The 27,912-nt window shown below is 41.8% G+C and overlaps 1 protein-coding gene across 2 annotated transcripts in view; it reads left to right on the top strand.

Moving 5' to 3' along the window:
• Nucleotides 1–8,977: 8,977 nt before the first annotated feature.
• Nucleotides 8,978–27,912, top strand: part of LOC146378085 (mannosyl-oligosaccharide 1,2-alpha-mannosidase IA) — a 192,627-nt gene continuing 173,692 nt past the window's right edge. The window contains exon 1 of one of the 2 annotated variants that reach the window (XM_084943815.1): nucleotides 8,978–10,757. In XM_084943815.1, the coding sequence (XP_084799941.1) occupies nucleotides 10,212–10,757 (546 nt within the window). In that variant the 5' untranslated portion in view covers nucleotides 8,978–10,211. The remainder of the gene's footprint in view (nucleotides 10,758–27,912) is intronic. The other variant, XM_084943816.1, reaches the window with a different exon arrangement.

Here is a 27,912-nt window from a genome sequence, read left to right as displayed (position 1 = left end):
CCCCTGAGTCTGACTCATCATTTAAAGAGTTAAAGAGTTTTGTTTCCTCCCCTCCTGTATGGCTTTTTACACTTTGGTAGGCACACCTTGCCTAATACCAGGGTTAAACTTTAATTCTTCATTTCATAGGAGCTTCAGCAAGCCGCTACAAGCATTCCTCTGAGATTTTGGGCCATGCTGACGTGATGCCGTCACACAGTTGCTGCAGATTTGTCGGTTGCACATCCGTGATGTGAATCTGCTGTTTCGCCCCATCCCAAAGGTGCTCTATTGAGATCTGGTGACTCTGAAGGGTATTCAGATACAGTGAACTCATTTTAAAATCCAAGGAACCAGTTTGAGAAGATTGCATCTTTGACACTGCTGCTGGGTGGAGAAGATGGGTACACTGTGGTCATAAAGGGATGAACATGATCAGCAGCATTACTCAGGTTTTTGTATCACCAACACCAGCCTGAACTGTTGGTACAAGGTAGGTTGGATCCCTGCATCGTGTCATTTATGCCACATTCTGACTCTACCATCCCAATGTCACAGAACACACAGACTTGTTAGATCAGGCAACGTTTTTCTGATGAACCCATATGAATCGTTGCTTCAGTTTCCTGTTGTTACCTAACATGCTTTTCTGCACACCTTAGTTGCCACGAGTGGTTTTTTGAGTTCAAAGCAGTCCAGCCATTCTCCTCTGACCTCTGACATGAACCAATACCAAATATAAGTGACTCAAAAAGTTCTCCTTGTTTGATCTTTACTTAAAGTTTAGCTCTCTGAACTAGAAGACATGAAAGTGGATTCGCTGTCATCTACTGATGTTTGTTTGCTTTCTGAGCAAAAGAATTATTACATCATTGCTCTGCACTGCTGCGATACATTAAAAAAATAAGAACTTGACGAATATATTTAAATACTAATACAGTGTTTATTTCTGAATTTCTGCCTGTTATATTGGACTATAATTATTGAGGAGCTGATGCACAAACAGAATCTGTTGAAGTCTTGATTTCATAAATGCATCTTCTTATTCATCTGGTTTGTAAAGTCTTAACCTGCAAATTTCAATCAGCAACAACAAATGAGTGCAGTGGATTAAAGTCCTTCTAAAATGTAGCGGATAAGTCATAAGCTGAAGTTATTCCAATCAAGTAAAACTGCCACAAAAATACAACGGCTACTGAAGCAATTGTGTGAAAGGGATCAACATAACTCCCTGGATGGATCATTACACTAGTTTGAACGTGCAATAACCTTTTTTAGCCAGAAGGGGAGTGCACTTCATCTTATAATTAAAATAAAGTCAGACAGCAGTCAGACCAAACACTGTCCCAAAAGTAAAATATTAAAGGGGATGAGTTGGATTTATATATCTTGGAGACATTTTATAATTGGATGCTGAATCTAATAAACTCGGAATGAACTGTCTGCCTTGTTAAAACGTAAGGGTATTACTCGGGTTGGCAGTGCTGCAGCTTGCTGGGAGATCCAGAGAGAAAGCTGCAGACGCTGTAGCGATAGTTTGTTTATTCCGTCTTTATATCTGTTAAATGGAAAATCACAATGACTCGTGTGCTTCTTAACTAGCTTGGCCTGACAAACACATTTACTCTGTAATACTTGCAGAATGGATATGCTCTGTTTATCATAACCACCCATTAAAATTGATGGCATTTGTGGCATTCTATCAATTTTCAGCAGAGACGCTTGGTTGCCAAGTTAATTTTACATCTGAAGAGTCTGATTTGAGACTCCAATTACTGGAACTTTTGTTGGCTTAAAAATCCTCTTTGTATTTAAATTTGCCGGCATTTAGCTGAAACTCATCCAGAGGAATTAATGGTCAGTCAACAATAAGATAAGCTTGAATTCCCAGATCACCGATATTACAAACAAACAAGAGTTGAGCTCTTCTGTCCAAAGAATCGGTGACGTAAAAGAAACCGAAGGATGATGTGTGTGGAGAAAATAACAGTGAATTGTCTGGACCTTGAGGTACGTAAAAGGCGTAAAAACAAACTGATCACTTGGATGTAAGAGAAAACTTTCGTACAAGTCTTTAAAAAAATGTGTCTCCAGTTCCAGCTTTAGAGCCAGGTTGCCAAATGCTTAAACATCCATGCCAGTGGAGCCAGTTGCTTTTGTTACTGGGCAAACCAAGACTAGACGTTTCCAGCTGCTTGTGCTCAGCTGAACTAAACCTTCACCGGTGAGTATGTATGGTTTCCAAATGGTGAACAATTTAAGGCCAGGGTATCAGACTTAATTTAACCCCTTTTTGATCTAAACTACTCCAGCAAAACCATTTCACCATAACCAGTAAAAAATAAAAACACAATAAATACAGCAGAAGTCTTGAGCCAGCCTTCATTTCTTTGCCTTTCAAGTTTTTTTTCTTTTTTTTCATTTTAAGTCCAGTCCATGGCGTGTACCTGACCATTTTCAAAGGAATGCCTTTTTTTGTTTGTTTGAATCACACCATTTAACATTGAATTATAAATTATTCAAGCATATAAAAGGAACCTTGATCCAGATACACAAACCACACAACTTAAAAAGAATCAATTTTGTCACAAAAATACTTATTTTTTTCCCATTTCCTTTGGTGAATTTATGAAAAAGGACAAAGTTAACACATTTTGACAGGCATAAAATTGCATTGTTGCACTGATTCCAAAAGAGCTATTAGCTGAAAGTTTAGGATTTCTCGGCTTGGTGATAAAAATTTGAGTAAACTGGACAAGTGGAGGTCAAAAGAACAAGTGGCATGTCTATAACTTATCTACAGCAGATGAAAAGCAACTGAAAGCCATGTTCTTAAGGGGAAAAATCTATCCAAGTACTGGAGCAATGAATTTGGTGTTGGGGATCTGAAATGTTAAAATTGGGGGAATTGTGATCAGAGAAAAATACCATCAGATTTTCATCCTTCATCTAACACTATCTGAAAAGTGTCTGATCGTCAGCAGCTTCATTTTTCAGCATGGCAGTGATCCCAAACACATTACCAGTGCATCCCGGGATAAAAAAAACACAATGGAATACTGGAATCAGTCATGGATTGGCCTCCCCAGAGCCTGAACCTCAACATTACTTAAACAGTGTGTCATCATATTTACAGAGAATGCAACAAAAAGCAGCCAACATCCAAAGAAGAGCTTTCAATGTCCTTCAGGAAACCTTGAGAACCGAAGACTACTAAAAGACTGACATCTTATTGCAATCTGTCCAAGAGAGTTCAGGCTGTGATGAAGGTATTTATGCCAAATATTCACTTTCAAGCTCAAGAGAACAGTACAGTCCCTTATTTTGACTTACATACTGTATGTATATTTACATATGTCTCAATAAGGTGTTGCACCAATAAACCAATATAAAGATAGGACACATATGGTTTTGTTACGTCCGAGTGTTTTTTTCATTTTTGAGCATGACAGCATGATGATTTCATTTTCCTCATCTTAACTCATCTTCTGCCCGCCAGCTTTCACATCAAATGCAACTTTCCAGTAAAAACAATAAATAAAAATAGTTCAAGTGAAGCTGAATGCAAAATGAAGTACCCGCTGTTTGTGGCTCTGACTTCCCAGGTCATTTTAGCAGTGGATTAAACACACACTTAACTGCCAAATACCAGATATGTAATAGCCCGCCCCGCTGCTGCAACATTTACATGTGGAGTGTGAAATAAGCCTGAAAGCTTTTCAGATGGATTTGTCCAAGTGTTTATTTATTTCTAGTTAAATCACTGTGTCTAATTCGCCTGTCAACTGGGTTCCCGTCATCGAGGAGCCAGTCAAATTGGTCTTGTTTGCATGAGGGCTCTTCTGTTTATTTTCCCCTGATTGCTCTTTAATGCTCGGAGTGGATGCTCTTTACATGGAATGATTTGGTTTGTTTTTAATATTGGACTCACCTGACCCTCTGTCGCATCAAAATGCGCATTCAAAGGGGACACACCTGAGCGTTTTTATGACTGACAGGGAGAGGTAGTCTCGCTGTTAAACGTGAGCGTGCAGTCTGCATGCTTCATGCAAACCTACCAGCAGATGGCGCAATATGCACGTCAAATTACTAAAGTTCCTCACAAGCGACGCCTTCACTGATCGAGCTTCGACTTTTTTCACTTTCCCTGCTGGAATGGTTTGTATGCTGAAAGCACGCTGACATGTTTAATTGGCGTGTTGGGGAGGGAGTCAGGCTTTGTGTGGCCCCATTCCATCAGCTTAATGGTGTGTTTGCTATTGCTTTCCCTCTCATTTACATGGCCCATATACCACATCTAATGTATGGCTAATTGTTGTGTTTAGGCAGTAAAAACCCTGAACCCTCGCACCGATGTGAGCCTCACAAGCGAATGTTCTGGTTTTTCGGCTGCTGTGCTTTGAAAATATTTTGTTACACAACAAGAAATGTTTTGATTATGAGTGTGGCGGAGAAGGGTCACTCGAGGGCCGCATGCACACAGCAGTTTGCTGTTTGTTTTCTCTATAAAAGGAACAGACAAATATAACTGCAGCAAGGCAATAATGCTGAGCTTATTGTTCCACTGATTCTATTTGTTGTACTGAGTTGTGCTCAGTTTATGACGTGCATGCGATGCGGCATGATAGCTGTTGTACACACAGTGAGCAAAAGTGCATGCAGCGCTGATGGAACATAATTATATTTGGGTTTTGTTTTTTATTTAGCTCTGTATTGAAATTGTGCTTAATCTGGGATTTCCCATCATATATATAATAATTTTCATCCAGAGCATTTATTTGCAGATTCAGATAAAGAAGCTCTCTTATGTAGTTAAAATTAGACCCGCTTCAGCAAACTAAATTCAAATCTTACTTATACATTGCTGACCAAATTTAAATGCAAGAGAGAAAACATGCAAATTTTAGAAATCTTTTATTTAAAACTAAAAATGATGTTGTTTTATTAATAATAAGCTGAATTCGTGTTTTTATACTCAAACACTGGACTTTTCTGAGAAGTCTGGAATTAACTGAGCGTAACATTCAACCATTAAACTAATTTTAAGTAGTAAACAACTGTAATTTGGCATTTTCATTAAAAAGAGTTTTTGTAACTACTTTTCAGTAAAATTGAAAATTCATGAATAACATTATGTTATAATTTGCTTATATTACTGTGACTGACTGTGGTCCAGCTAGTACCTAAGTGAATGATTCACTTCTTCTACTGCTGCAGTTCCAGAAACTCTGTGTGTAATGAGATGATCCAGAGTTTTTGCTACTGAGGTGCCAGAGTTGCATCTTTTCTGCCTACCCATGATTCTGAAAAGTTTACAGCAGGGTTCATATCTACACTTTGCTTCCTCAGGCCTTGTATAAGTCTAACATCAGCACAGGGGTCGGCACTCCATCCCCAAAATTGATTTCTGATATTCGTGGCTTAACATCAAGGATCCTGCCAGGCCACGATTCCCAGTGTCAGTGAATGCTTTGCAGCAGCGCACAGAGAAAAAAATAGCAGGCAGACATGGTGACATTATTAATCCAGACACACTGGCACGCGCTAACACATCTCTGCCTGCTGTTTCGTGTATTGGAATGAGCGGAAAACAGAGATGGACTTTTTCATTGGCATCTTGTTTGATGAATAAAACATCAGGGGTGGGCTAGGACAGAACTGAATGGTTGAATGCAGCAACACTTTAAAGACAGCCAGCTGGTTCTGCATATTTTCTGCATACGTTGTGACAAAACCAGTGTGATTATTTCCAAAATCCCAATTCTCTGTGACTAAACTAGCCTTTTCTTTGAGCGTGAGATACTTCCTTACTGTACATCTTTCTATCTCTGTCATCGTTATCTAAGCCGATTTAGACCTGATAAGAGGGCACAAAATCACGGCGTCTTCTCCCTAATGCATTCTGTTTGGGGAAAGGCTTCCCAACTGATAAACCGTGATTCAGCCTGATAACAAAGCCGAGCAAAGGGAGGCATTCCTATTAAACACATCCAAACAACATCACGTGCAACCCCCAGATTTCCCGCACCAGGCTTTTAAATTATGTTTGTACATAAAGGATCAGTGTGCTCAGCTCTGAGCTGATGTAGATGCTGTTTGAGTGTTTGTGCGGCACCAAGGGCTGCATGAGGTACAGTGAAAAGCCACCAAAGGAAAAAAAAACAACACATTTCAACCTGGAAATAAAATAAAAAAAACACCATCCAGACAACAGCAGTTGGTTTCAGAGGTGAGAGGGAATGCAAACTATACAAGAAATGGCCTTTGTGGGAGCCATTTGCTTGTATAAACCATTTATTGTTGTTGAAAAATGCCTGTGCTCAGGTTTCACCCTTGCCTGTTGGTAGTAGCGGGACTGTATTGCCTCACCCATCTATCCTAGTGATAAACTAGGCTGTCACTGGCCAGAGCGGCTTCATGCAAGCTCAATGACTGGACTCATGTATAACGTGGCCTCCTGAGAAACCCTGACTTGATGTGTCTATTAAGTTGTTTTAAAAAGGTGGCGGTTTATTTTTTGGGAATCAACCTGAACGTGGTGATAGTTTGCTCATGCTAAAAAGCAAAGATCATTCTTTACTAGACAGTCACTTCCCTTGGGATTTTACTTACAGCATCTCCACCTTTTAACCGTTTTATCTTAAAACATATAATTTAACTAGTAAATGATAGATAATACAAACTGGGCATCGTAACTTTACAGCACAGCTGTTGTTAGATTTCCAGATATTCCATTGCCTAACAAAGAGTGATAAAAAGATTCAAGCCTCATTATGCACAAATGCTGAGCCATCATAAAGCCCCGCCTTTGACGACAAACTGTCCTTTTGTCAGTGATGAAGGCCACAAAACGCTTCATAGATTTACCTACTCTCTGAGGAAATGGTCCTGGATCAAAAACTAAAAAGGATAATTCAACAGTTCTCTTTTTTCTGTTCTTTAGATTACAGAGGATCAGCATTCGGACTCAATTAGGCTCTGATGAAAGATGGCTTAAAAGAGAAAACGCACTACAGATGACCTTGAAATGAGGTCATCGCTCTATATGCATCTGACAATGACAACAAAAGAGTCTGTGGGAGGTTCTAATAATGAACTGGGAAAAGTTTTAGGAGGAAATATTGAAAATATCTAGTCTTATTAATCTAACAACAGAGGAGGAAGCAGATGGAAAAACCACAGGAAGAGCTGTGGTTAAAGTTCACCAGAGGTCATCAGATATCACACGCAATGCCAAGAATATCAGTGACACCTACTGCCACCATTAAATCCATTGATTTAAAGAATATCCAGAGCCGACTTTTGGACAGCAAAATGAAAACAATCTCCCTGGAGGCCTTTTGTGGGTCGTGAGTGGCGTCCTTAATTGATTTTCAGACCAATATTGAAACCGATCAGGCCTTTGTTTTCTCATTTCTGCTTCCAGGGGCATTAGCCCAATAGTGCTGCGCAGGCTCTTCAGTAATGGTCGACTCATTCGCCCATCTATCTTATTTAAAGCTGAGAAAACTCTGTGCTTACAGTTCAGCTTTTAATTTGCTTATGTGAACATAATTTAAGCACGCTTTTTAAACTTTGTTCAAAAGCACACCCGAGTCAAAGCGTTAAATTTGAACTCGCTTCAACTAAGAATCTATCAAAGTTAAACCCTCCTCACTGCCTTTTATTTGAGCTTTTAAACACACTGGGCTGATGCCTTCTCCTGCATGGATCTGTTGATGTACACACTGAAAGCTCCAGAAAAAAAGCTATGAAAAAGATTGGTTCACTAAGCTGGAAATCACTGATCTTAATTATTATGTGCAAATACACAAAATTCCATATTTAACCAAAATTATTAGGCTATTTGTAATAAATTGTATTCTCTAAGTAACAGGATGAGCTGACAAGAGTACAGAAGTGCTTTCGAGAAAGCTGAATCAGGGTCAGGTTTTGCAGCAGCACAGATACATTAGAGGGAATGAAAAAAACTAAACAAAACCAGCATGAGGAATAGACAAAATGTATTGCAATCTATAGGCCCCGTGTGGTCAGATATGAATATCTGACAATATATAATAGTCATCAATCATCAAATGGTATAGATTTCAAGTTGGAGAGCAAAATTAACCAACTAAAAGAAGGCAATCGTGAAAATCCGTATAAGTGTTTTGAGAATACATACAGCTGTTTTGATGACCTGTCCTGCTGACGCTGCACTGCTGCACAATAGTTTAAACTAGTTACTACACCAATGCTCTTTTATTCTGGCAAACAAAGGCCGTGACCACGGCTGCGACATGTTTTGCAAGATTTCAGAAAAAACATGAGCTAGTTAGAGACGTAAAAAAAGTTATTTATAGGGAACAGATAACTTATCCTGAAGAAAATAATAAATCCGAATGGATAGTTGACTGTTATCCATCCAGTAGATAATAGATCCATTTGGACTGGGCTCAAATAAAGGGTTCAAAACGTCAAAGAAGATGCGTCAAGTCCTGCTATCAAAGAGCTGGACGCCAGAAATTCATTAAAATCATCTTTTGCAACCAGCTAACATGATTTTATTATTATTTTTTAAACTCTGGATAGAAAAAATATGTGATTAATTGAAACAAGTCTTTTCAAATCCGGGGTAAGTGCTGTCAAAACAAATGAACTTGGGACCCTAATTAATACTTAATAACAAATCCTCCTGTGGATAAAGGATAAATTCTGAGGAACGTGTTGAGTAAAAATAACTCATCAGGTGGAGGGTTTCAGGTTTCATTCATGGACAATGAAAACAAAATTGAACAAAAAAATAATAATCTTATCTTCCAACATGCACAGAGCCCACTGAGTAATCACTGACTCTCTCTTGTTTTGTGGGTGTGTGTGTGTTCTTCTTAATTGCTGTTGATATCTGCTGCAGATATATCCATCCTCTTCAGCTTTTCAAGGATTTCCTCGTGGGCGTGTGTGTGTGTGTTGGTGTGTATGTGTGTGTGGATGCTTTCCTAACGTACAGGGCCACACAGACCCCTCTCCCTTTGTCCAAACGGCTTAACTGTGTTTTGATAAGCTGTTGTGAATTTCCATCAAGAAATCCGACCAGCCCACTGGATTGTCGAGCAGCGGACCGTTTCCCCCTCCTCCTCCTCCTGCCTGCACTATATGTTACATTTCCAGCTCTCTCCTCTCGCTTTTTTTTACGCAAGCGTGGACGTCCACGGCACGGCGACACAAGTGCGCACCACAAGCGAGGGAGAGCGAGAGCTAGGCACAGGCTCGGCGGGCGGACGTTGGCCGGGTATTGGAGAGACGACGCGGCGGGGGTGTCTGTCTTTGTTGGGAACCGGAGGACTGGACGGTGGATTTGTTTATTCTCCGGATTTTGGATCGTGGGGGGCTAGGATAACTTCGCACGGGACAAAACCCGCCTTCTTTCATGTCATCCGGCGATTTGTTTCGCCCGGCGTGTTGACGCCAGTGAGAGGGGGGAAGAAGAAGAGGGGAAAACGGGAGCACGGAGGAGCGCATCTGACAGACGAGCGGCAGGAATACACACGCGTTCCCGTGCACCAGCTGCACCAGCACAGACGCTAACGACATCGGCTCGTGATTCTGAAACGTGTTTTAAGGAGCTTGTGATGCGGCAACGTGGGTCGGTGTGAGCGGGGACGAGGGAACGATGCTGTGCCGTTCGCTCGAGGCTGTGCACCGTAGGGCAGCGTGTTATTGATGATCTGCACGGCGTGGAAAAATGCATCGAGTCGCAACTTTGTTCAGGGGTCTGACACACAATCATCTCCTTTAAAAGTGCATTTATATGTTCCCATGGCGTGCGCTGTTTCCATTGAATATAGCTTAGTGTTTCAGTGAACGCCTGTGCCATTTGTTCATCATCCCGGAAGCCCTGTGCTGTTTATGCTTTTAATTTTTTTAGACCCCGCATCCTGCAGTGTGTTGATGCCGGCGGGTTGCGTTATATAGATGAAAATCTTCAGATTCGTGTTGCCAAATGATTGGTAGGCTGAATTGTGAATGTGGGCAGGCCTAACCTTCGCTTTATGCAGATCAAATCGATAGCGAGATAAAGACTGCTCTGGCAAGCTCTTTATGCCACTCTGCAAGTGTCACGGGGGGTGTGTTTGGAGTCCCGCATTTTGAGTTTTTACGCAAGCCTCGGGTCAGCAGGGAAGCTGCTCAGTGGAGTGGAAACTGTCAAAACACTGTCTCGGCTGTAAGGCAGCGTCTCAAGAAAACTTTCAATGGTTTTCCGAAAGTTGCCCGGTGTCTCGGCATCGGGCATGGGTCTGCGCCTGTCCCAGAAATTCATGTTTCTGCTCTTTCTCTCGGGTTTGGTAACACTGTGTTTTGGGGCCCTCTTCTTTTTGCCCGACTCTGTCCGACTAAAACGCATTTTTCTGTCCAAGACAGAGATCCAGCCAGTCACCGTTGGCTCCGGCTCAGAGAACGATGTCAGGGAGCACTTAAAAAGACCCAAAGACCAGGGCATGACCTCGGCTAAAGGAGAGGCTGGCATCAAGCTGAAAAGTCAGAGCCGCAAACCCCCAGTCTCTTACGAGGCGACCGAGGTCCGGCTCGCCGGGGGCAAAGCGCAGGAGGATCTGAACCTCTCCAGGTCTAAGACAGAGTCCGCGTCAGAGAAAGTGACATCCTCTAACCACGGTGCCAACTCGGATACTTTTAGTTACAAGAAGTTCAGAAGGTGCTTGTTCAAACCTCCGCTGGGAAGAGACAGCGGCAGACCGGCCGACCCGCAGACCAACGAGCGCCGGGAGAAAGTCAAAGAGGTAAGGAAGCCACTGTGACTTTGCTGCCGGAACATCAAGTTCAATGTTCCTGCAAGAGGTGGATGACTGGCACGTGATAGGCACAAGTACAACATAGGCTGTGTTGAGATATGAGAAGTAAACCTAACGGAAAAAACAAAGCAATACATTTAGGGGGGAAATCGAGGCCAGATATAATCCAAGATAACGCCTAATCTATCAGATAGACCGAACAGGCTGCGAGCAATACTTTTGTGTTTATGTGGCTTTATCTGTTTTTAATGTTGCTTTTGAATGGGAGCTTTTTCATGCTGTCAAAACACAACAAACTAACACAGCAGATAAATGGCAGTCTGCCTTTACGTGGAAAAACCAGGCGTTCACTCTTGAAAGAAGTAATTATATTTACAATGTTTAATCTGACTTCCCTGAATTTGGCTCACAATACAGGCAATCTCTATAGAAGCAGTGTGGCTGTTGTTTACTGAGCTGCTGTCCAACAGCCAAAATAAAGCCCTTTTCAGTCGTATTATTTGTCTAAATTTACCCAACGCCTTTGACTATCGTAGTTTAATTCCTGCTGGAGTTCTATTAATAAAGACAGAAAGCGGTTTCCGGACTAATGATGGACTTAATGGTCTCCCATGTGTGCACAAAACTAGAATAGCAGGGGAACATACCATCTTTTTGAAATATATATATATATATATATATATATATCTTATTAAACAATTATTCCATTTGCCCATGTGACAGTCCTTAAATTAGCTGTGGCACCTCTGTATCTGCCTCACACAATCGCCTGCAAATGATAGGAGTGCGTGCAGCTTCTCTTTGGCCAGGAGCTCTCCAAGCTGTGTGCCAGCCTTTGTTGAGCCCTATGGGTCCAATAAGGGCTCCAGAGTGGGAGCGTCTGAGGATTCACACATCTGTACCCACTCAAGGCAAGTGAGGCTGGTGATGAGGAGAAAGAGTAGTAGGAGTGGGAAGGTGGGGTGTGTTGGGAGTAATCGCTGGCCAGAGTGTTACAGATGGGTTTCAGCCTCGGTATGTGACACTCATAAGTCCTGTTGTCACTCTGGCTTCCAGCTTGGTGTCACCCTCGCACACTGCTCACATGCCTTTCATACCCAGAGGTGATGTGCTCCATAATGACTGAGGCGTCAGAGAACAGAGGGTGATTTGCCCTCATGCACTGAGCTCTCACTGACTCATAGCTCCTCCTTTTTGATGCTCTCTCAAGTGAATGTCGGTGTGACTTTGCTTGCCTGGTGCGTTCAGCTGAGCTCTGCAAAATTCATGCCACGGGGTCGGAATCGTCGGAGGAAAAGTTATTTTCCACCACGCCCTCCACGCCCACTTATTGTTGTGGAATATTCATCTTGTTTCCGATAAACCGAGGCGTTTATCAAAGTGCTGAAGAGTAGACGTCAGCCGTGCTCACTTGCATTGTATGCTTTCAGGTCTGCGTGCTTGGCCAAATTTATGTTTTTGCTATTTGCTGTTGTTGTTGCTGCAGTTTCCATCATCTCAAGCCTGCTGGCAGTGCTGCAAACAGCTTCTTTTTTTGTTTTGTGTGCTCTTGTTTAGTTTTTGGGGTTTTTTTTCCTGGAGGCTCACATACACCCTGCCAACACAGGCTGACACATTGTGAACCTGTGTTTTGTCCAGGTTCACAGATGCAAAATCAAAAAGCAACTGTAACAATAAAACTGACATGTTTTGATGCTCTCTCTCTCTCTCTCTCTCTCTCTCTCTCTCTCTCTCTCTCTCTCTCTCTCTCTCTCTCTCTCTCTCTCTCTTTTTGTATTTCTAATGTGTGTTTCTGTGAAGCTGCATCTGTCATTCAGAATACATGTTTGCTTTTTGTTTGCTGCCAGTCGTCTAAACTCACAATGTGGTCTACATCCCTGCAAAAGCACTCCCTTTTTTCACTGTAATGGAATGCAGAGAGAGGGTATCCCCCTCCCAAAGCTAACAAAAAGGCTCTGGTCCAGCCCACTGAGTGCCTCAATGCCCAAACTGTGAATGGGCATCGTTTTTCTTAAATGCCAACAACTAGAAAGCAGACTCCCCACCTTCTTCCACTGTGTGTATGCGTCCACTGGCAAAGAGAGGGTGAATCGAGGGACAATGGCTGCCTGATCACACATTACAAATGTTTAAAGGCAGCCCAACCCTGGATCAGGCCCTCAGGATGAACTGCCAAAGTGCTATAAGTGTTTCGGAAACAAACTCTGGGACAAGTTCGATCTCCACCAAAAGTCTTGAGCAGGATAAAGATAAGGGTTATTTTCATACAGCCTCCTATTTGTAATTCTGTGACGTTATGGCTCACTGAGTCGCCTGCATGCCTATACTCCTGCCTCATTGGCTCTGGCATAAGAAGTCGGATAGCAGAGATCGCACCACAAAAATGCGTGCCTGGAGTAACAGGAGGGGTTTCCTTTTCTGCATGCACATTTTGTTGCTGATGTCCTTTACATTCAGTAAGGTTAGAACTTGGAGTGCAGTAATCCAGATCCAGAGCACAGCCAAACAAACACAACTGCAGAGCAAAGGAGATGTCAGGGAGTGATGGGAGCTCTGAGGCACATCCAGACTGAAGCCTCTGCATCGTGTGGTTGTCTCCATGACATCACATACATTTAAAAAAAAGAAAGAAAAGAAGAAGAAGCAAAGTTTGCATTAAGAGGTGGTGTCTGTGAAGCCTGTGATGTGCTCTCTCCTCTGTCACCTGAATGTTTAGCAGAGATGTGCTGGTACAGGAAAATGAAGCTCTTTGCTTGTGTAAAGCAGAATGTGATGTGGCCTCTAACATAAGATGTATGTGAATGGAGGAGATGGAGTTGACAGCTTTGAGTACTGCAGTGAGAGGACACAGCCACTGCAGCCTCTTGTGGCAGAGCCTCCTCTAGTGGAGCAATAAAACTCTTCAGGGCTGCTGTGTATGTGTGTGTGTGCGCGTGTGCACTAGTTTGTCAAGTGCTTGGGGACAAATCAGAAGTTTGACAGTTTCAGTTTTGTTGTCACTGTGCTTATTCATCCAGGCCCGAGCCCACCTGCATCACAACAATCAAATGAGGTACATCTGTTCTGTTGTGAGACAAGTCTATTTATTGGTCAGCTGGCTGTGTGTGCGTGCCTGCGTGCAATTCACAATAATGAGCAGTATGCTAGAGAAGTGGAAAGCCCCCTTTTTGTGTATTTGAACAGAACAAAAATAAAGTGAGACAGTTTTTAAAGTACAAAGTGAGTAAAACGACAGCAAAAAGTACAGAGCAGCGATAAGACTGTTTAGTTATGTAAACCACCTTCAGTTAGTCTGTCAGCGAGGTGAACAAACAAACAGCAGCATCACAGACCTCATCTGCCTACTTCAGCTTCCAGATGAGTAAACAGCTGCAGGGAAAATTGCTTTATTTCCAGCAGAATTTACCAGAAGACATTAAAAATTCCCAAGGTACTAGTAGTTGGGTTTTTTTTTTTTTTTTTTTTTTACGTTTCAGAAAAGAGGAACCAAATGATGTCATGTAAAAGTGAACTGAAACTGCATCAGCTGCAAAACTGAAATCCCCTGGAATACGTTTTGGTCAAAAAAAAAGTGCCACTGTGTGCCATATTTTTAGATACAGTAATGGTTTTATTTGTCCTTCAGACAACACAGTGGTACTTTAAAGTAAAGTGTAAGTTTCAGTCTTCTTTAAGAGTATAATTGTGGGGGGGAAACCAAAATCTGAACCGCTGTATGACACAAACATGAGCACACTCACACAAAACCAACACAAAGCCTCACAAATAGGTGAGCTTGTAGCTGGACCTGAAATCCCCTTATAGCCGTAATGACCAGTGAGCTGGGTGACTGTCTGAATAAAACGCTGCCGTTAAGCTGGCGCCTCCTGGCTGGCTTCGAGCGCTGTGACCTCCCTCCGCCCCTCATTCCCCTGCTGTCTTCTGCTCTGAATCAGGTGTGCCAAACAACCTCCAGTATGAGCCAGGAAAATGGCCGCCTGCTGAGAGAGAAGAAAGAAACGGAAGACGAACAAAGTCTTAAGAAAAGGCTTACACTCTGCTAGTGTTCCCACAGAGCTGGAACATTTGTGCTTTTCTTCTCCTCTGCGGATGCTGTGCAAATGTCAGCGCCTGGAGTTTGGAATGTGAGCCCATCGTTGTCTTTGGTCTGTTTATGTGGGGAGAGAGCCGCTTGGCCCGCTGGATATTGATATATTGTGCAAGTCAGTGGTGGCTGAGGCAGATATTATAAACCCGTCAGTGTTGCTGAGCACCGATTCCGGCCTCCTCCGCCACACAAGAAGTAATCGACCCTTTCATCTATGATCTGAAACTTGAGTTTGTGCTAAATTAGAATTTTTTAGTGGGTTTTATTCTGGGCTACTTAGCACTACCTGGGCAATGTCACCGGTTAATGCAGTGAGACAACACCAAAGCCTGGCAAGCAAAGCGATCCATTATTTACCTAATCTCTATAAATAGAATCTGTATGTGAATATGCAGAATCTGTTGGGATGGGATTTGTGGCACTGGTTACCTGGTCACTTTTTTTCCTTTTAAATAACCAGCACTGGTTAAACAATGAAGTCAGGAAGTCTTGGACAGATCTTTGATGGCTGCATTGGAACATTTTGGAACAAAAATATTAGACATCATACTGGAGAAAGGCACAACATTTCTGGTTGTGAATCAATCCAGGGAACCTGAAACTGCATCTGGGCTTGTGTTCTACCCACTTGTCTATCAAGGCATTTTTGCTCACTTACAAGCAGTGAATATGGTTGTGACTCATTATTCTTATAGGTTTGTCACTTTTCAGCTCATTGCTGGATATACTGAAAGTCTCCTGCTGTTGTTTCATAGACGATTGTTGCAAAGTCACCAATGTGTTGGCGGTGTTAAACTGAATTGAGATCATGTGACGTAACCTTGCATTGCGAAAGCTTCAGCAAAAAACAATACGCTCAGTTATAGTAGTGAGATGACATTTGCAGAGTGTTTATAGAGGAACATTAAATATCTAAGCTGCTGATTATTTAAACTGCATACTGAGTCTGATTTAGATGAAAACTCAAAGTATCACAGAACAGCACCTATTACTTAATGACCAAGCAAACGCAGATATTTGCACGATGCCGGTTGTAGTTGTGAATGCACGGCCACTTTCCACTAAACGTTCAAAGCGGGTTTTTGGTATTTTAATAATTTACAAACATGAATACTTTTCTTTGCCTTTGTTTTGCATCAATGTACAATTTGTCATCCCCGTGCATTGTACGCAAATAAAATGATGAGTACTAGTAATCAAGCATACCTTTTTAAATATGATGCTTGATGTCTAAGGGAGAAAATGTCAGCATGCTGCTATTCTGCATCTTCTACCAATGTGATGCAGCGATGATTCGTTTCTTTTATTGCAGTTGCTTTCCTTGTGTAGCCTTAAGTGGACTAAATAATGAGTCGCCTGCAGGGACACAACTTAAAACAGTTTTGGACAGTTGGGCATTAAATCCACAGCTGATGACCTTAAAGGTCAACCTATCTTTGTCTAGGAAACGTGTGCTCTGCAGAAAAACCAATGATTGTAGAAAACACATGCATATATATACAGTCATTGGGAATAACGGTAAGATAGAGAAACGTCAGGGAAAAATTTCCCCCATCAGAGCCACCAGAGTTGCTTTTTTCTGTAGGTGATAAAAGCTGATTAAACTACACGGCACCAGGTCTTTCCCCAGGCAATCACTGCAGGAAGTAAGTGATCAGGTGAAATGGAGAGAGGAAAAGGAAGGATGCACATAAAAGGGAGAGATGTTAGCTTCCATCCCTTTGCATTCATGCCAGTTTTTTTCCTGGATTTCCTTTGTGGTGAGGGCACTAGCTTCAGGGAAAGTTTCTCTGTTTAGGCATGCTTTTCAAGAGGTGTGTATCTCTGTGTGCGAGTGCGCTTGTGTGTACGTACATATCTCTTGTGCAGGGCATTCAAACGAAACGCTTTGTAGATGGCTAAGATGTGCAGATGGGCTGCTTTGTACAAGTATATTTGTTTATTTTCGTGTCTGCTTTTCCATGCGCTGCGTGTCTTTGAGTGTGTGTTGGTTTAGATTACAACAGGAAGTGGAGGATTATTTGACAAGGGAGGGGCTAAAAAGTCCACACGTTCATCCAGAATTTTATAATAGTGCAGTTTAGGTTTGGTATTTTTACAGCATTTTGTGTGTGTGGTTGTGTGACAGCTCGGTTCTGTCCATTTTAAAATGTTTTTCAGTTGAAATCGCACACAGCTATTAGACTTTCCTGATAATGTGGCCTGGTCAACAGTTTGCAGATGTTTTCACTTGTTACAGAGCGAAAATCCAGCTGTTATCCCCCCAACCTTCTTGTCGTTTGTCCCTGTCCATATTTGCACAAGCTTTTACATTTTATCTGCCTGTCTGTTTGCTGTTCGAAGTCCTGCTGGCAATGTTTACTATAGCCTACAGGTATTACATCAGTTACCAGAAAAACTAGACTGTCATGACTTAAGGTCGGGACCACTTTATGCTGCACTTAGACTCTGTACTCAAACAGCGGAGCTGTGCTCTTGTCAGCAGTCGTGTGCCTTTCTTATAAGTAAATTTCCACTTTACTCAGATTTTGTTACACGGTCCAAAAACCTTTTTTAAACCATCACCCGTTCCATTGCTGTGATGTTGCAATAAGTTCCATGGAAGCTCGTTTATCCTGAGTTCACAGCGTTGCTGACATAATGAGGTCATAGTGTGTATATATCTTAATCCTGGCTTCTGAAGGCCTGTGATTACAGCAGAGAAACACTTTTTTTTTCCTGACTGGATGCTCCATAGTGTTCCCTCCTGGGGCAGTAGGTTTTTGATAAGGCCAAAACTTCCCAGTTTCTAGCTACAGAAGTTATATATCATGTTGTATATCATGATCATACATCATAGTCTCACACCACTTTTAGGCTTAAATAAATAAGAGCGTATAATCATGTTTTCCCAACCATTATCTGCACTCTTTGACTGCTCTGGCAGACATTATTAGCTCCATAATAACAACAAAGGATGACAGGAGCAGCCTTTGACTGTTTGTTGCTATTTCTGTGAATGTATGTGGACTGCCGTCTTCTTTCAAAAGCACTCCCTCATGGCAAAAATCTTCTTGTTGCACACATGCTTTCAGGCTCCTTGAGTTTTGGCCATTGTATGATGCCTGGCTCTGCGCGCGTGTGTGTGTGTGTGTGTGTGTGTGTGTGCTCGCTACAGATGAAGAAAATTGCAAAGATGAAGGGTCCAGGCCTTGGCCTTGTTTGCTGCAGACTCTGCGTGATGTCCTTTGCTAGGTGCCGGATGAAATTGCCCCACCGCTTCTAACCACCACGTTCCCTCTTTGGCCTTGCTGCTCAGGCAGATTCAACAAATGGGAAAGAAGGAGTGGGGAAGAGTGGCCTAGATGTAACCAGCAGACTCTTTGAGCCCCCAGCTGAGTTCCAGTCTCTTGCCTTTATGCCTGCCTAATTGGTCAGAAACAACATGGATGGCTATGTTCACAGGGTACAGACATTAAGGACCTGGCTTACCCTCATATGTCGTCCTTATCTCGTCTGCCTTTGTCGTCTGTGTACTTGTGATTTTCTTCATTTTAGAAAGCGCTGTCACTGACTGTGTTCTTCCTCCTTGCATCTCGGCTATGTGTGTCCTCGGGCATGTTTACTGCCAGAGCTCTGCCAACCATCCCCTTCTCTGCATCACCAGAGAGTCAGCGTGAGCTACCCGGCTACTGTCGCTGCAGATTGGCCTGTCTGCATTGTTGTTGTTGTTGTGTTGTGACATGGTTTCAGCCTACTTTCAAGATGGCTGAATAATGCTGTCAAGCATTTGACCTACAATTTAGCCGGATCCACAGAAGACAGCATCAACTTTTGTTGGCCAGGCTCATGTTTTCTGCCACGGCGGGAACAATAAGTTACTGTGGAAAGTTTGCTAGAGTGTCTTCACGGTCACAGTGCTGTCTAGTTTTCTGTGGGTTGAATGGGGAAAATGTGTCTCCCTAGCGATTTTCTTCCTCATTGGCATCAGTGGGCAAATTGCCATTAATTAGCTGAATGCTTACAAGACCGTTTTAGCCAGAGCCGGGTGTATTTGTTCATTATTATCACAATTAAGCCCCTAATCAAATGACAGCAATGGTGCTCAGTGCTCATTAGGGACCCATATAGATTTCTTTCTTTTCTATCAAGGTTGGATGATAGGCTTGCAAGATAATTGCAATTTTCATTCATTCACAAGTCTGTGAAAAGGCAGTTTAAAAACAAACTGATGTGTTAGTCTGCTAATGACTGTTTGTGCATGCGAGCACTACCAGTCTGTTAATCATTAATCGGATGAGAAGTGTAGGACAAAGGTTTTTCATCATATTTCTTGCACCGAACAGACGCGGCTTGATGTGGAGAGATGCGCCCGTGTGATGCATTTTTAGAATAAGTAAACCCTTCGAGTCTCTTAGATTTATCTTGACCAAGGCAGTTGAAATTGAACTGTCAGTGCTCAGCGAAATATCACTCAAAGTACTCCTGTTCTGGAGAGCAGCTGCCACAGAGGGAACATTTATGAGCTTTTCAAAATTGCTATTGACAGAAATCGTTTACTTAAAAAGTACAGCTAGAACCCCCCATAACATGTAAGTGTTGAGTAAATATACTCTCTCAATATAATCTTTCTAAACATTTAATATCCTGAAAACTACTTTCTTTTTCTCGGGTGATGTTCTAACTTAATCTGTTGTCTGCTTTAATTTAAATTCAAAGCCCATTTGTGAGGCAGTGTCAGAGTTTTGTTTTATGTTGGGAATTTTTTATTACCTCCAGAGAAAGAAACTCTGAACTTTTTGTTTTGTCATTCAGAGAAGGGTGGGTGATGATACAGAAAACTTCGACAACAGGAAATGGGTGTAACTCTTCGTCCAGTTTCGGAAGTGAATGTGGGTAACGTTTTTTTCTTTTTCCCTTTTTTTTTTTTTTTTTTTTTTTTTTTTTTTTTTGAGAACTCCAGATGTGTCATGTCACTTAATCAACTGTGACAGCTCGAGGACACGGGGCATCGTGCTCAACTTGAGGAAAAACAAATTGGTCTGTGTTGAGCTTCTGGAGAAAAAGTAACACTTTGGCTTTCACTTTTGTAGAAATAACATGTATGTTATACGTGAGCAAAATTCCCTCTAATGCTGAACTGATACTGGTGTTATAACGCGGTAGTGTGAGAATGAATAGGCTGTGCTATTTTAAAACTTCTCATTTATTAACAAAGCCCCGTGTACTATTTGTAAACCATCAGAGAAGTTACAGCTGCATCTTCTGAAGAAACAATACATTACAGTAGGGTGAAAATATATTTGCGTCATTCTCGTATGCCTCAGAAAATCCAAAATGCTTTTAAATGATGATTTTATTTATTAAGAGTAAAGAGCTATTCAAACCTACTTGACCCTGTGTGATAAAGTAATTGCTCCTCCTTCTAAATTCATGAATTCATCATGATTAATGATGTTTCTTTGGAAAGCTGAGTTCAGTTTCAGGAGCCAGATCCAGGTCTGAAAACTGCCAGACCTGCTGAATTAAGAAATCCCTTAAAACAAACCTTTCTGTCAAAGTAAAGTAGATTAAAAACTGTAAAGAATATCACAGCCGTTTCTTCAGGACTCCACTCAACCGCGGTGAGAGCCAATATCCACAGATGAAGAAAATTTTGAATACTGGTGAACCCTCCCAGCAGTGGTTGTCTGACTGCAATTACTCCAAGAGCGCATCAATGGCTCATCCAGAAGGAAAAAAGTAACCCACAACAACATTAAAGAACCGTAGGCCTCACTTTTCCCAGTTAAGGTCAGAGTTCATGATTCATAAATAAGAAAGAGACATTTGCCAAAAGAAGACACATCCTGATGATCCCCAAGAGTTTTGGGCAAATATTCTGTAGACTGACGAGACAAAGGTTCACCCTTTTGGAAGGTTTGCATCAAGTTATGTCTGGAATATACCTGACATAGCATTTCATAAAGAACGTCATACCAGCAGTCGAACATGGTGGTGGTAGTGTGGTGGTCTGGGGCTGCTTTGCTGCATCAGGACTGGGACGATTTTCAGTAACTGAATTCTGCTCTCTACTAGAAAATCCTGAAAGTCAGTGTCCAACCATCAGACCATCATTTTCTGAACTCGAGTACACTTTGGTTATTCAGAAGAACAAAGAGCTGAAACATGCCAGCAAGCCCTCCTCTGAATGGAAAAAAAATAACTAAATTGAAGGTTTTGGAGTGGCCTAGTCAAAGTCCAGACTTTAATCCAACTGAAATGCTTTGGCAAGACCTTAAACTGGCCATTCATACCTGGAAAAGAGAAAAAGTTTCTTGAACATGCCTAGAAAACAACTTTGGTGGTCTTTGCATCAGTTCTCCAAGTCTCTTTGGTATTTCAGTGATCATGGCGGAGAGGACGGTCTAACATGCTGGTTTAGATCGTGTGTGTTAGGTTAGACTGAGAACTATTGATGCCAATGGCTCGTAGAATATGAGTAACTGTTGTTCATAGTCATCCAACTCTTCGGTGACTTGTCATCCTGAAAGAGATCACACCCTTTACAACAGAAATGTTTCATCATACAAGAAGGTTGATCGCTTAGAGCAACTTTGCACTGACATGCAGCAACCCATATTTCTAAAGAGACCCAAACAATCTACACAAAACCTTTCCCACAGCATAAAAGAGGTTTTCTCTTATTTTTTGCCCCTCCTTATATTCGAATACAGGAACTGAAACAAAATTGTGCAACCTTAAATCTCACTAACCTTAGTATTACTCTAGCATTTAAAACAACCAGAGTAGCTACTGCTGACCAGTAAAAGCTCAAATATAAGATGAAGTCAAATAAAAATTTCCATTAGTAAATGTCCCACATGTGCATGCATCCATTTAATTTAAGCCAGGACTGCAGTTTTATCTTCGGAGCCATGCAAAGTAACCGTTTAATCAGCATCTAGGACACAGATATCTCTCCTTTTTTTAAATATCTATCTTTGAGTGGAGAACTTGTGTGTTCTGCTGTAGTCAAAACATTGTACAATGCTGATAAAAGTTGTATGGCGTCTGTTCAGCTTTCATGGCTAACTGGCACACTTCCAAAGGCTTCCAACTGTGAGCCCTCAAACGACCAGATAGGCCTTTTTTCTTTAAATTTTAAAGATAAACTAATTTTATATTTAAAAAAACAAACAAACTAACCAATGAAACTTACTTATTAATTGCAACCCTGCACAGAATCTGCCAGCCAGTCAACAAGCCACTTAGTGCATAGTCGCATAATCGGCGCCCGTTGTGAGGAAAGTCAGTTTTCACCTTAGTCCTTTAAGTTTGTACTACAGTGCTTCAGAGTCATGCAGATGATCTAATTAGACTTCAGACTTTATGTGCTAACAGTGATCCATCTTAGTTAATTTGGCCCACCGTTAGAGTGGAAACCTGCTGCTAGCTAAACCTCCCCCAGAAGATCTGAGCCTGCTCATCCACGCTCTCATTATCTCGTCTGTCGTGGTCTTCCAGACACACAATGGAATTAAGATAGAAATGAAAACAACTCTTCTAATGACATCTCTGGGTGACCGAGCTGAAGATTGTCTTTTACCTACAGGGGAGGAAAAAAACAGTGTAGCTGGCTGAGATCATGCTACTTTCAATTTACTCGAATTCACCGTGCATTTTGAAAATGATTACACAGTAATGACACGGCAGCAATTTTCAACATCATAATATTAATTATACACATTTCATAAAAGAACCTTAATTGAGATTGGACGTGTGCCCGAACCTCATGAGTTCTCTATCTGAATGCAGGCTTGTGACTTAGCAACAGCTCAGTTTATTTGTGTTTGGTCCCAAGCAAATCAGGAAGACCTCGTCTCTTTAACTATCGGTTGTTATTGGAGATTAATTGGTATGAGAATTTGCAAACTTTCAGGTCGGAGTGACGCTTGTTTTTATTGATGTAATGTAAAAATGGGAAAGGGTTAGGGAGTGCGGTGCTGCTCGCATGCATGTAAAATATCTAATATTCAAATACTGAATGCACTTGAGGCTTGAGCTCAATACTGTTTAAAAGTAGCACAAAACATGTTGGAATATAAATGCAGCTTTTCCCTCTAGTGTTAATTATTTGCTACTTGAAAAGTAGCCACAGATTTTCCCCTTTGTTCAAATAAGCAAACCTTTGGTGTTCTTGCTTTCCTGTAATATTTTCTGTTTGTTTTTTTTTTGTTTTTTTTTAAACCCTGTTGCAGTGACAAACATGGTCACTGCAACAGGGTAAGTACAGTCTGACATTACAGTTTAAGATGGCCAGCAGTGCAACAAACCTGAAGCTGTAAACCAAAGGTCAGCCAATCTGCTTTTCAGTTTAGAGTTAAGAGAATTATATTTGTGGAACAGCCTGTGGCTCATATCAGTTATGTGACAACATTAATACCTCCTGCTTAATATTGTGTATACACCCCCGAGTTGCCAAAACGGCTCTCTCGGGTCCTGTGCATTGTGGGATGTTGCCTCAGTGAGTCAGGCTTCTTATTTGCATCCTACAAATGCTCTTTCAGATTGGGATCTGGCGAGGGGAGTTTGGAGACCAAACAAAAGTCAAAGCCCAGTAAACGCCTATGGCTCTTGTACTCTTTGAGGCATTCCCAAGCTGTTTTTGTGGTGTCGTTATGTGCATTGTCTTACTGGGGTAAGCTGTTGTCTTTGGGGGAGGGGTTGCTTTCTTTGCAGTGATGTTTAGGTGGGTGTTTCCCAGATGAACATTTTATTGAGGGAATTTAATGCCGTTCTTTTGGCTGATCAGTGCACATGGCAATTTGATCACCTCATCTTTTAAATGGTAAATGGCCTGTATTTATATAGCGCTTTACTTAGTCCCTAAGGACCCCAAAGCGCTTTACATATCCAGTCATCCACCCATTCACAAACACATTCACACACTGGTGATGGCAAGCTACATTGTAGCCACAGCCACCCTGGGGCGCACTGACAGAGGCGAGGCTGCCGGACACTGGCGCCACCAGGCCCTCTGACCACCACCAGTAGGCAACGGGTGAAGTGTCTTGCCCAAGGACACAACGACCGAGACTGTCCAAGCCGGGGCTCGAACCGGCAACCTTCCGATTATAAGGCGAACGCCCAACTCTTGAGCCACGATCTTTTAATAGGGTAAGAAACACGAGCTCTGGGATGATCAGGAAGACTAAACAAGACAGATTTTTGCCAGATAAGCCACAACTTTATATGACTAAACATGAACACGCATGCAATATTGCTCATAACTTAAAAAAAAGAAAACTTGAGTACATAGGTATGACAAATACAGCAGCTCAAGGTGTGAAGCTGTGAAATGGAGCCAATCGAGCGAATGGAGGACTTGTTTTGTAACTTTTTGGCATTTCCTCATGTATTTTGTTTTTCAGTTTTAATTTTATGTAGGTTTCGTCATTCTGAGATCAGCTTTAAGGAATCACAGATGTTTCGAGTTATTTTACTATATCTGGAAGTTATTCTAACACTTGTCAGTGCACTGCATTCACTCTGTAGATGAAATGTGAAGCATCTGTGTGCTTGCTTTCTTCCAAAACTCCAGGCTCTCAGCGGAGGACTGAGTCTAATGGAAAAAGTTTCGGGAATGAAAAACAGACCCGTCTCGAGGGGGTACAGAGCACAAAATGCATGTATGCGAGTCCGTGGGAGGCTTACGGTGTTGTGTTTTCCAAGTAAAATGAGATGGATGCTTGCAATTAATTCTGCAGTGACCATTAGCTGAAGAGTCGAGGCAAGCAGAATCAGCAGCAGGAGGCTCAGACAAAACAACAGCAACTGAGTGTGTATGCCTGTGCGTGGGCCTGTGTGTGTATGTGGTGCTTTATGCACAGTTTGCTCGAGGACCTCTGAGGCCCACTGAGTCTTTACAAGAGGTGACTATATGCTGACTGGAGTGAATTAAATCTGATGGTGCCATTCAGCATCTGTTCTTTCTTCTGCTTATTTTCTATATTTTTAGATATAAACATAAATTAATGATATTAATTAATTTATTAATTCTATAAATTAACTATTTTTAAAACAGGTTTAAGTCTGTAGAATAGTTTGGGGCACACAAGGCAGAGAGTTGTTAGATTTTACGTGACATTTAGGGAAAGCACATACAGTCAGAAAACAGCCCGCCGACCTCCAAAGATGCAAAAGGTCCTGAAGGCTTTTTCCTCAGCAAGACATTTCACCATGCATATAATATGAAACTAATCTCCTGTTTAGTCAGATTATTCAGGATCATAGTCCCCCCTCACCTCTCACCCCCCCCCCCAGATTTTTTTCTTTTTTCAACTAGGGCTTCAAAGGAAGAAGGGAAGAGGAAGAGAAATGCGTGTAGATCTAGTTTAATCTGCTCATTATGGCTACTTCCTTTAATGTTGTTGGTGGAAACGGGCTATCAGTCTGCCTTGAGGCAGCTTCTTTGGCTGCTGCTTTAGTTTTGTCGATATTGTTGCTTGTTGGGAATAAAGCATGTTACTCCCAATCATATCACTTTAACCTGTTAGCCACACAAACACCTGAAAATGCTTTTTTCTATGTATTTCATACATTCAGATGAACGGTGTTGTAATGTACGCAGACATAATATCACTGGCGAGCAGTACTTTTCCTGCTTGATCCTCAGGTTGCTGCAGTTGGTCCGTCTTGCTGTGATGGAATCGGATATTTAGAGAGGTATTTGGTGTGGGAGCAGAGCATGCATGAAATCTAGGTTACAGATGGTTATTCAAGGCAGTGTGCTCAAGAGGTGCGGCGGAAGGAAGAAATGGCATATCCCACAAAAAAAAATTCAATTTCCATAGCGACTTAATTAAAAAAGGATACGCATGTTGGGGGATGCACGGCTCTGAGTGGCACGAGGGTCCAATTATTTTATTTTTTTTGTTATCTACTTTATAGTTTGACACCTGACAAAAGTGTTTTAATCACTGCGGGAAATGAAAGCTTCATATCTGATTGTGGCCTATAATGTAATGTCGTATCATGCACATGTATAATTGAAAATAGCGAGGAGGCAAATAGGTATCACTTAATTAGTTTTATTAACAATCCAGCCAGAGAAATCGCCATTTTTAAATTTGTATTCTGTCGCAGTGCTGTGGCTGCTGGTGTGTTAAAAAAAAATAGGGTTTAATGTGACACGTTGACCTCAATGCTCAGCATCCACCATCTAATGAGTACCACTGAGATGAAAAGCATTGGGCTTGACATGTTAGATTTACATGATTATTATGAATTTATGCAGCATGAGAGGAACAACTTGTTTAAAAAAAACAAAAACAAAACCCTGAGTCATCTGTGTTTTGTGTTTCTTTCAGCAGCTGGCTAAGATACTTGTGTTCTTACTGTGAAACAGTCTGTAACAGCAGTGCGGTTCCACATGTAGGGGTCTGTTGGCCGAGGGCGAACAGACTTATTTTTGCAGGGGAGTTGACACACGGGTGAACGTGCAGTGCTAACAGAGCTAAAGGAGCTAACAGAGCAGAAAAGCCCAAACCTAAACAAACAGAGGGCTCATGTTTGGCACAGGCTGCCACAGGCAGGCCAGGCTGACAGTGGTGGAGTTGTCACAGTGACAAAAAGCACCATTAATATTAATGCTAAAGTGTTTCTTTCTAGGTTTAGCATTATTCATTTTCTACCCCTATGGCATACCAGTCTGGCACCCATAATCCATCCATGCACATTGGAGGATTGGTGTTGTTTTCCATCCTTGCATCTGGGGGTGAGGACTAAAATGAATGTAAACCCAGTAAAAACCCAAAGCTGAACAGCTGCTTCAAAGCAGGAGCAAAATCACACGTTGATTAATCTGAGATTTGATGTTTTTTAAATGAATCATTTGAAAAATAAAAGCTTGAACATTGAGTTCAATTTACAATCACGACCACTTTATTAGGTACATGTGTTCGACTGTCGGGTAATGCAGATATCTAATCACGTGCCTGCTACTTTATGCAATTAGACACGTAGACATGGTCAAGATGACCTACTGAAGTTCAAACTGAGCGTCGGAATGGGAAGAAAGGTTATTTAAGAGACTTTTAATGTGGCGTGCTTGTTGGTGTCAGATGAGATGAGTATTTCAGAAACTGCTGAGCTATCGGGATTTTCCCACATAACCAAATCTAGAGTTTCAAGAAAGTGGTCCAATAAATAATGGATTGAATTTATATAGCGCTTTTCGAGACCCTAAAGGGAAAATATTAAGTGACGGGAAGTTCCCTGGGTGAAAATGTTGGGGTTAAAGGTCAGAGGAGAATGGGCGAGCCGCTTTGAGCTAATAGGAAGGCAACAGTAACGCAAATAACCACTTGTTACATCAGCGTATGCATAAGAGCATCTCTGAACACACAACAGGTAAACTTTGAAGCAGAAGACCAAACGCGTTGCCACTCCTGTCAGCTAAGAACAGCTAAAGCTACAGTTTGCACAGGCTCAACTATATTGGACAACAGAAGATTGAAAAATGTTGCCTGGTCTGATGAGACGTGTAAACATGAATCCATCCTGCCATTATTGGTGGTTCAGGATGCTTATGGTGTAGTTGTAGGGCAGATATTTTCTTGGCACACTTTGGACCCCTTAGTACCAGCTCAGACCATGTTTATCCCAGACCATGTTCATTAGGGATGCTGTAGCTCAGAAGTTAGAGCAAGTCCTCTATGAATCAAAAGATCGCTGGTTCGATTGGTGGCCGCCCCAGTCTGCAGGCCAAAGTATCCTCGGGCAAGATGCTGAACCTTAAGTTGCTCCCTGATGTATCCATTAGAGTGTGAATATGTGTGAATAGCTCAATTTAATTAGTGCGACTGGTTAGCGTGAATTCATTAGTATTTTTATTACATGTTCATGAAGTGGCTAAAAATGTTCCCATAAGAAGTCATTGTTTTTCATAAGCTACGCCCTATGTCTTATATCTAGTGTTAATGCGTTTGTGCAGTCTGTCACTTCTGGCCTCTTGGGACTAGTCCATTTTTGGAGGTTATCTTGGGGGACTTGCCACTTGGCGCTTCATCTTCCCCTCCCTGTTTGCTGAACTCA

Source organism: Perissodus microlepis, chromosome 11 (genome assembly GCF_051167445.1).
Source record: "Perissodus microlepis isolate ML-2025 ecotype Zambia chromosome 11, ASM5116744v1, whole genome shotgun sequence".
Lineage (NCBI taxonomy): Eukaryota > Metazoa > Chordata > Actinopteri > Cichliformes > Cichlidae > Perissodus > Perissodus microlepis.
The sequence above is the reverse complement of the archived record's forward strand: the minus strand, read 5'-3'. Positions and strand labels throughout refer to the sequence as shown.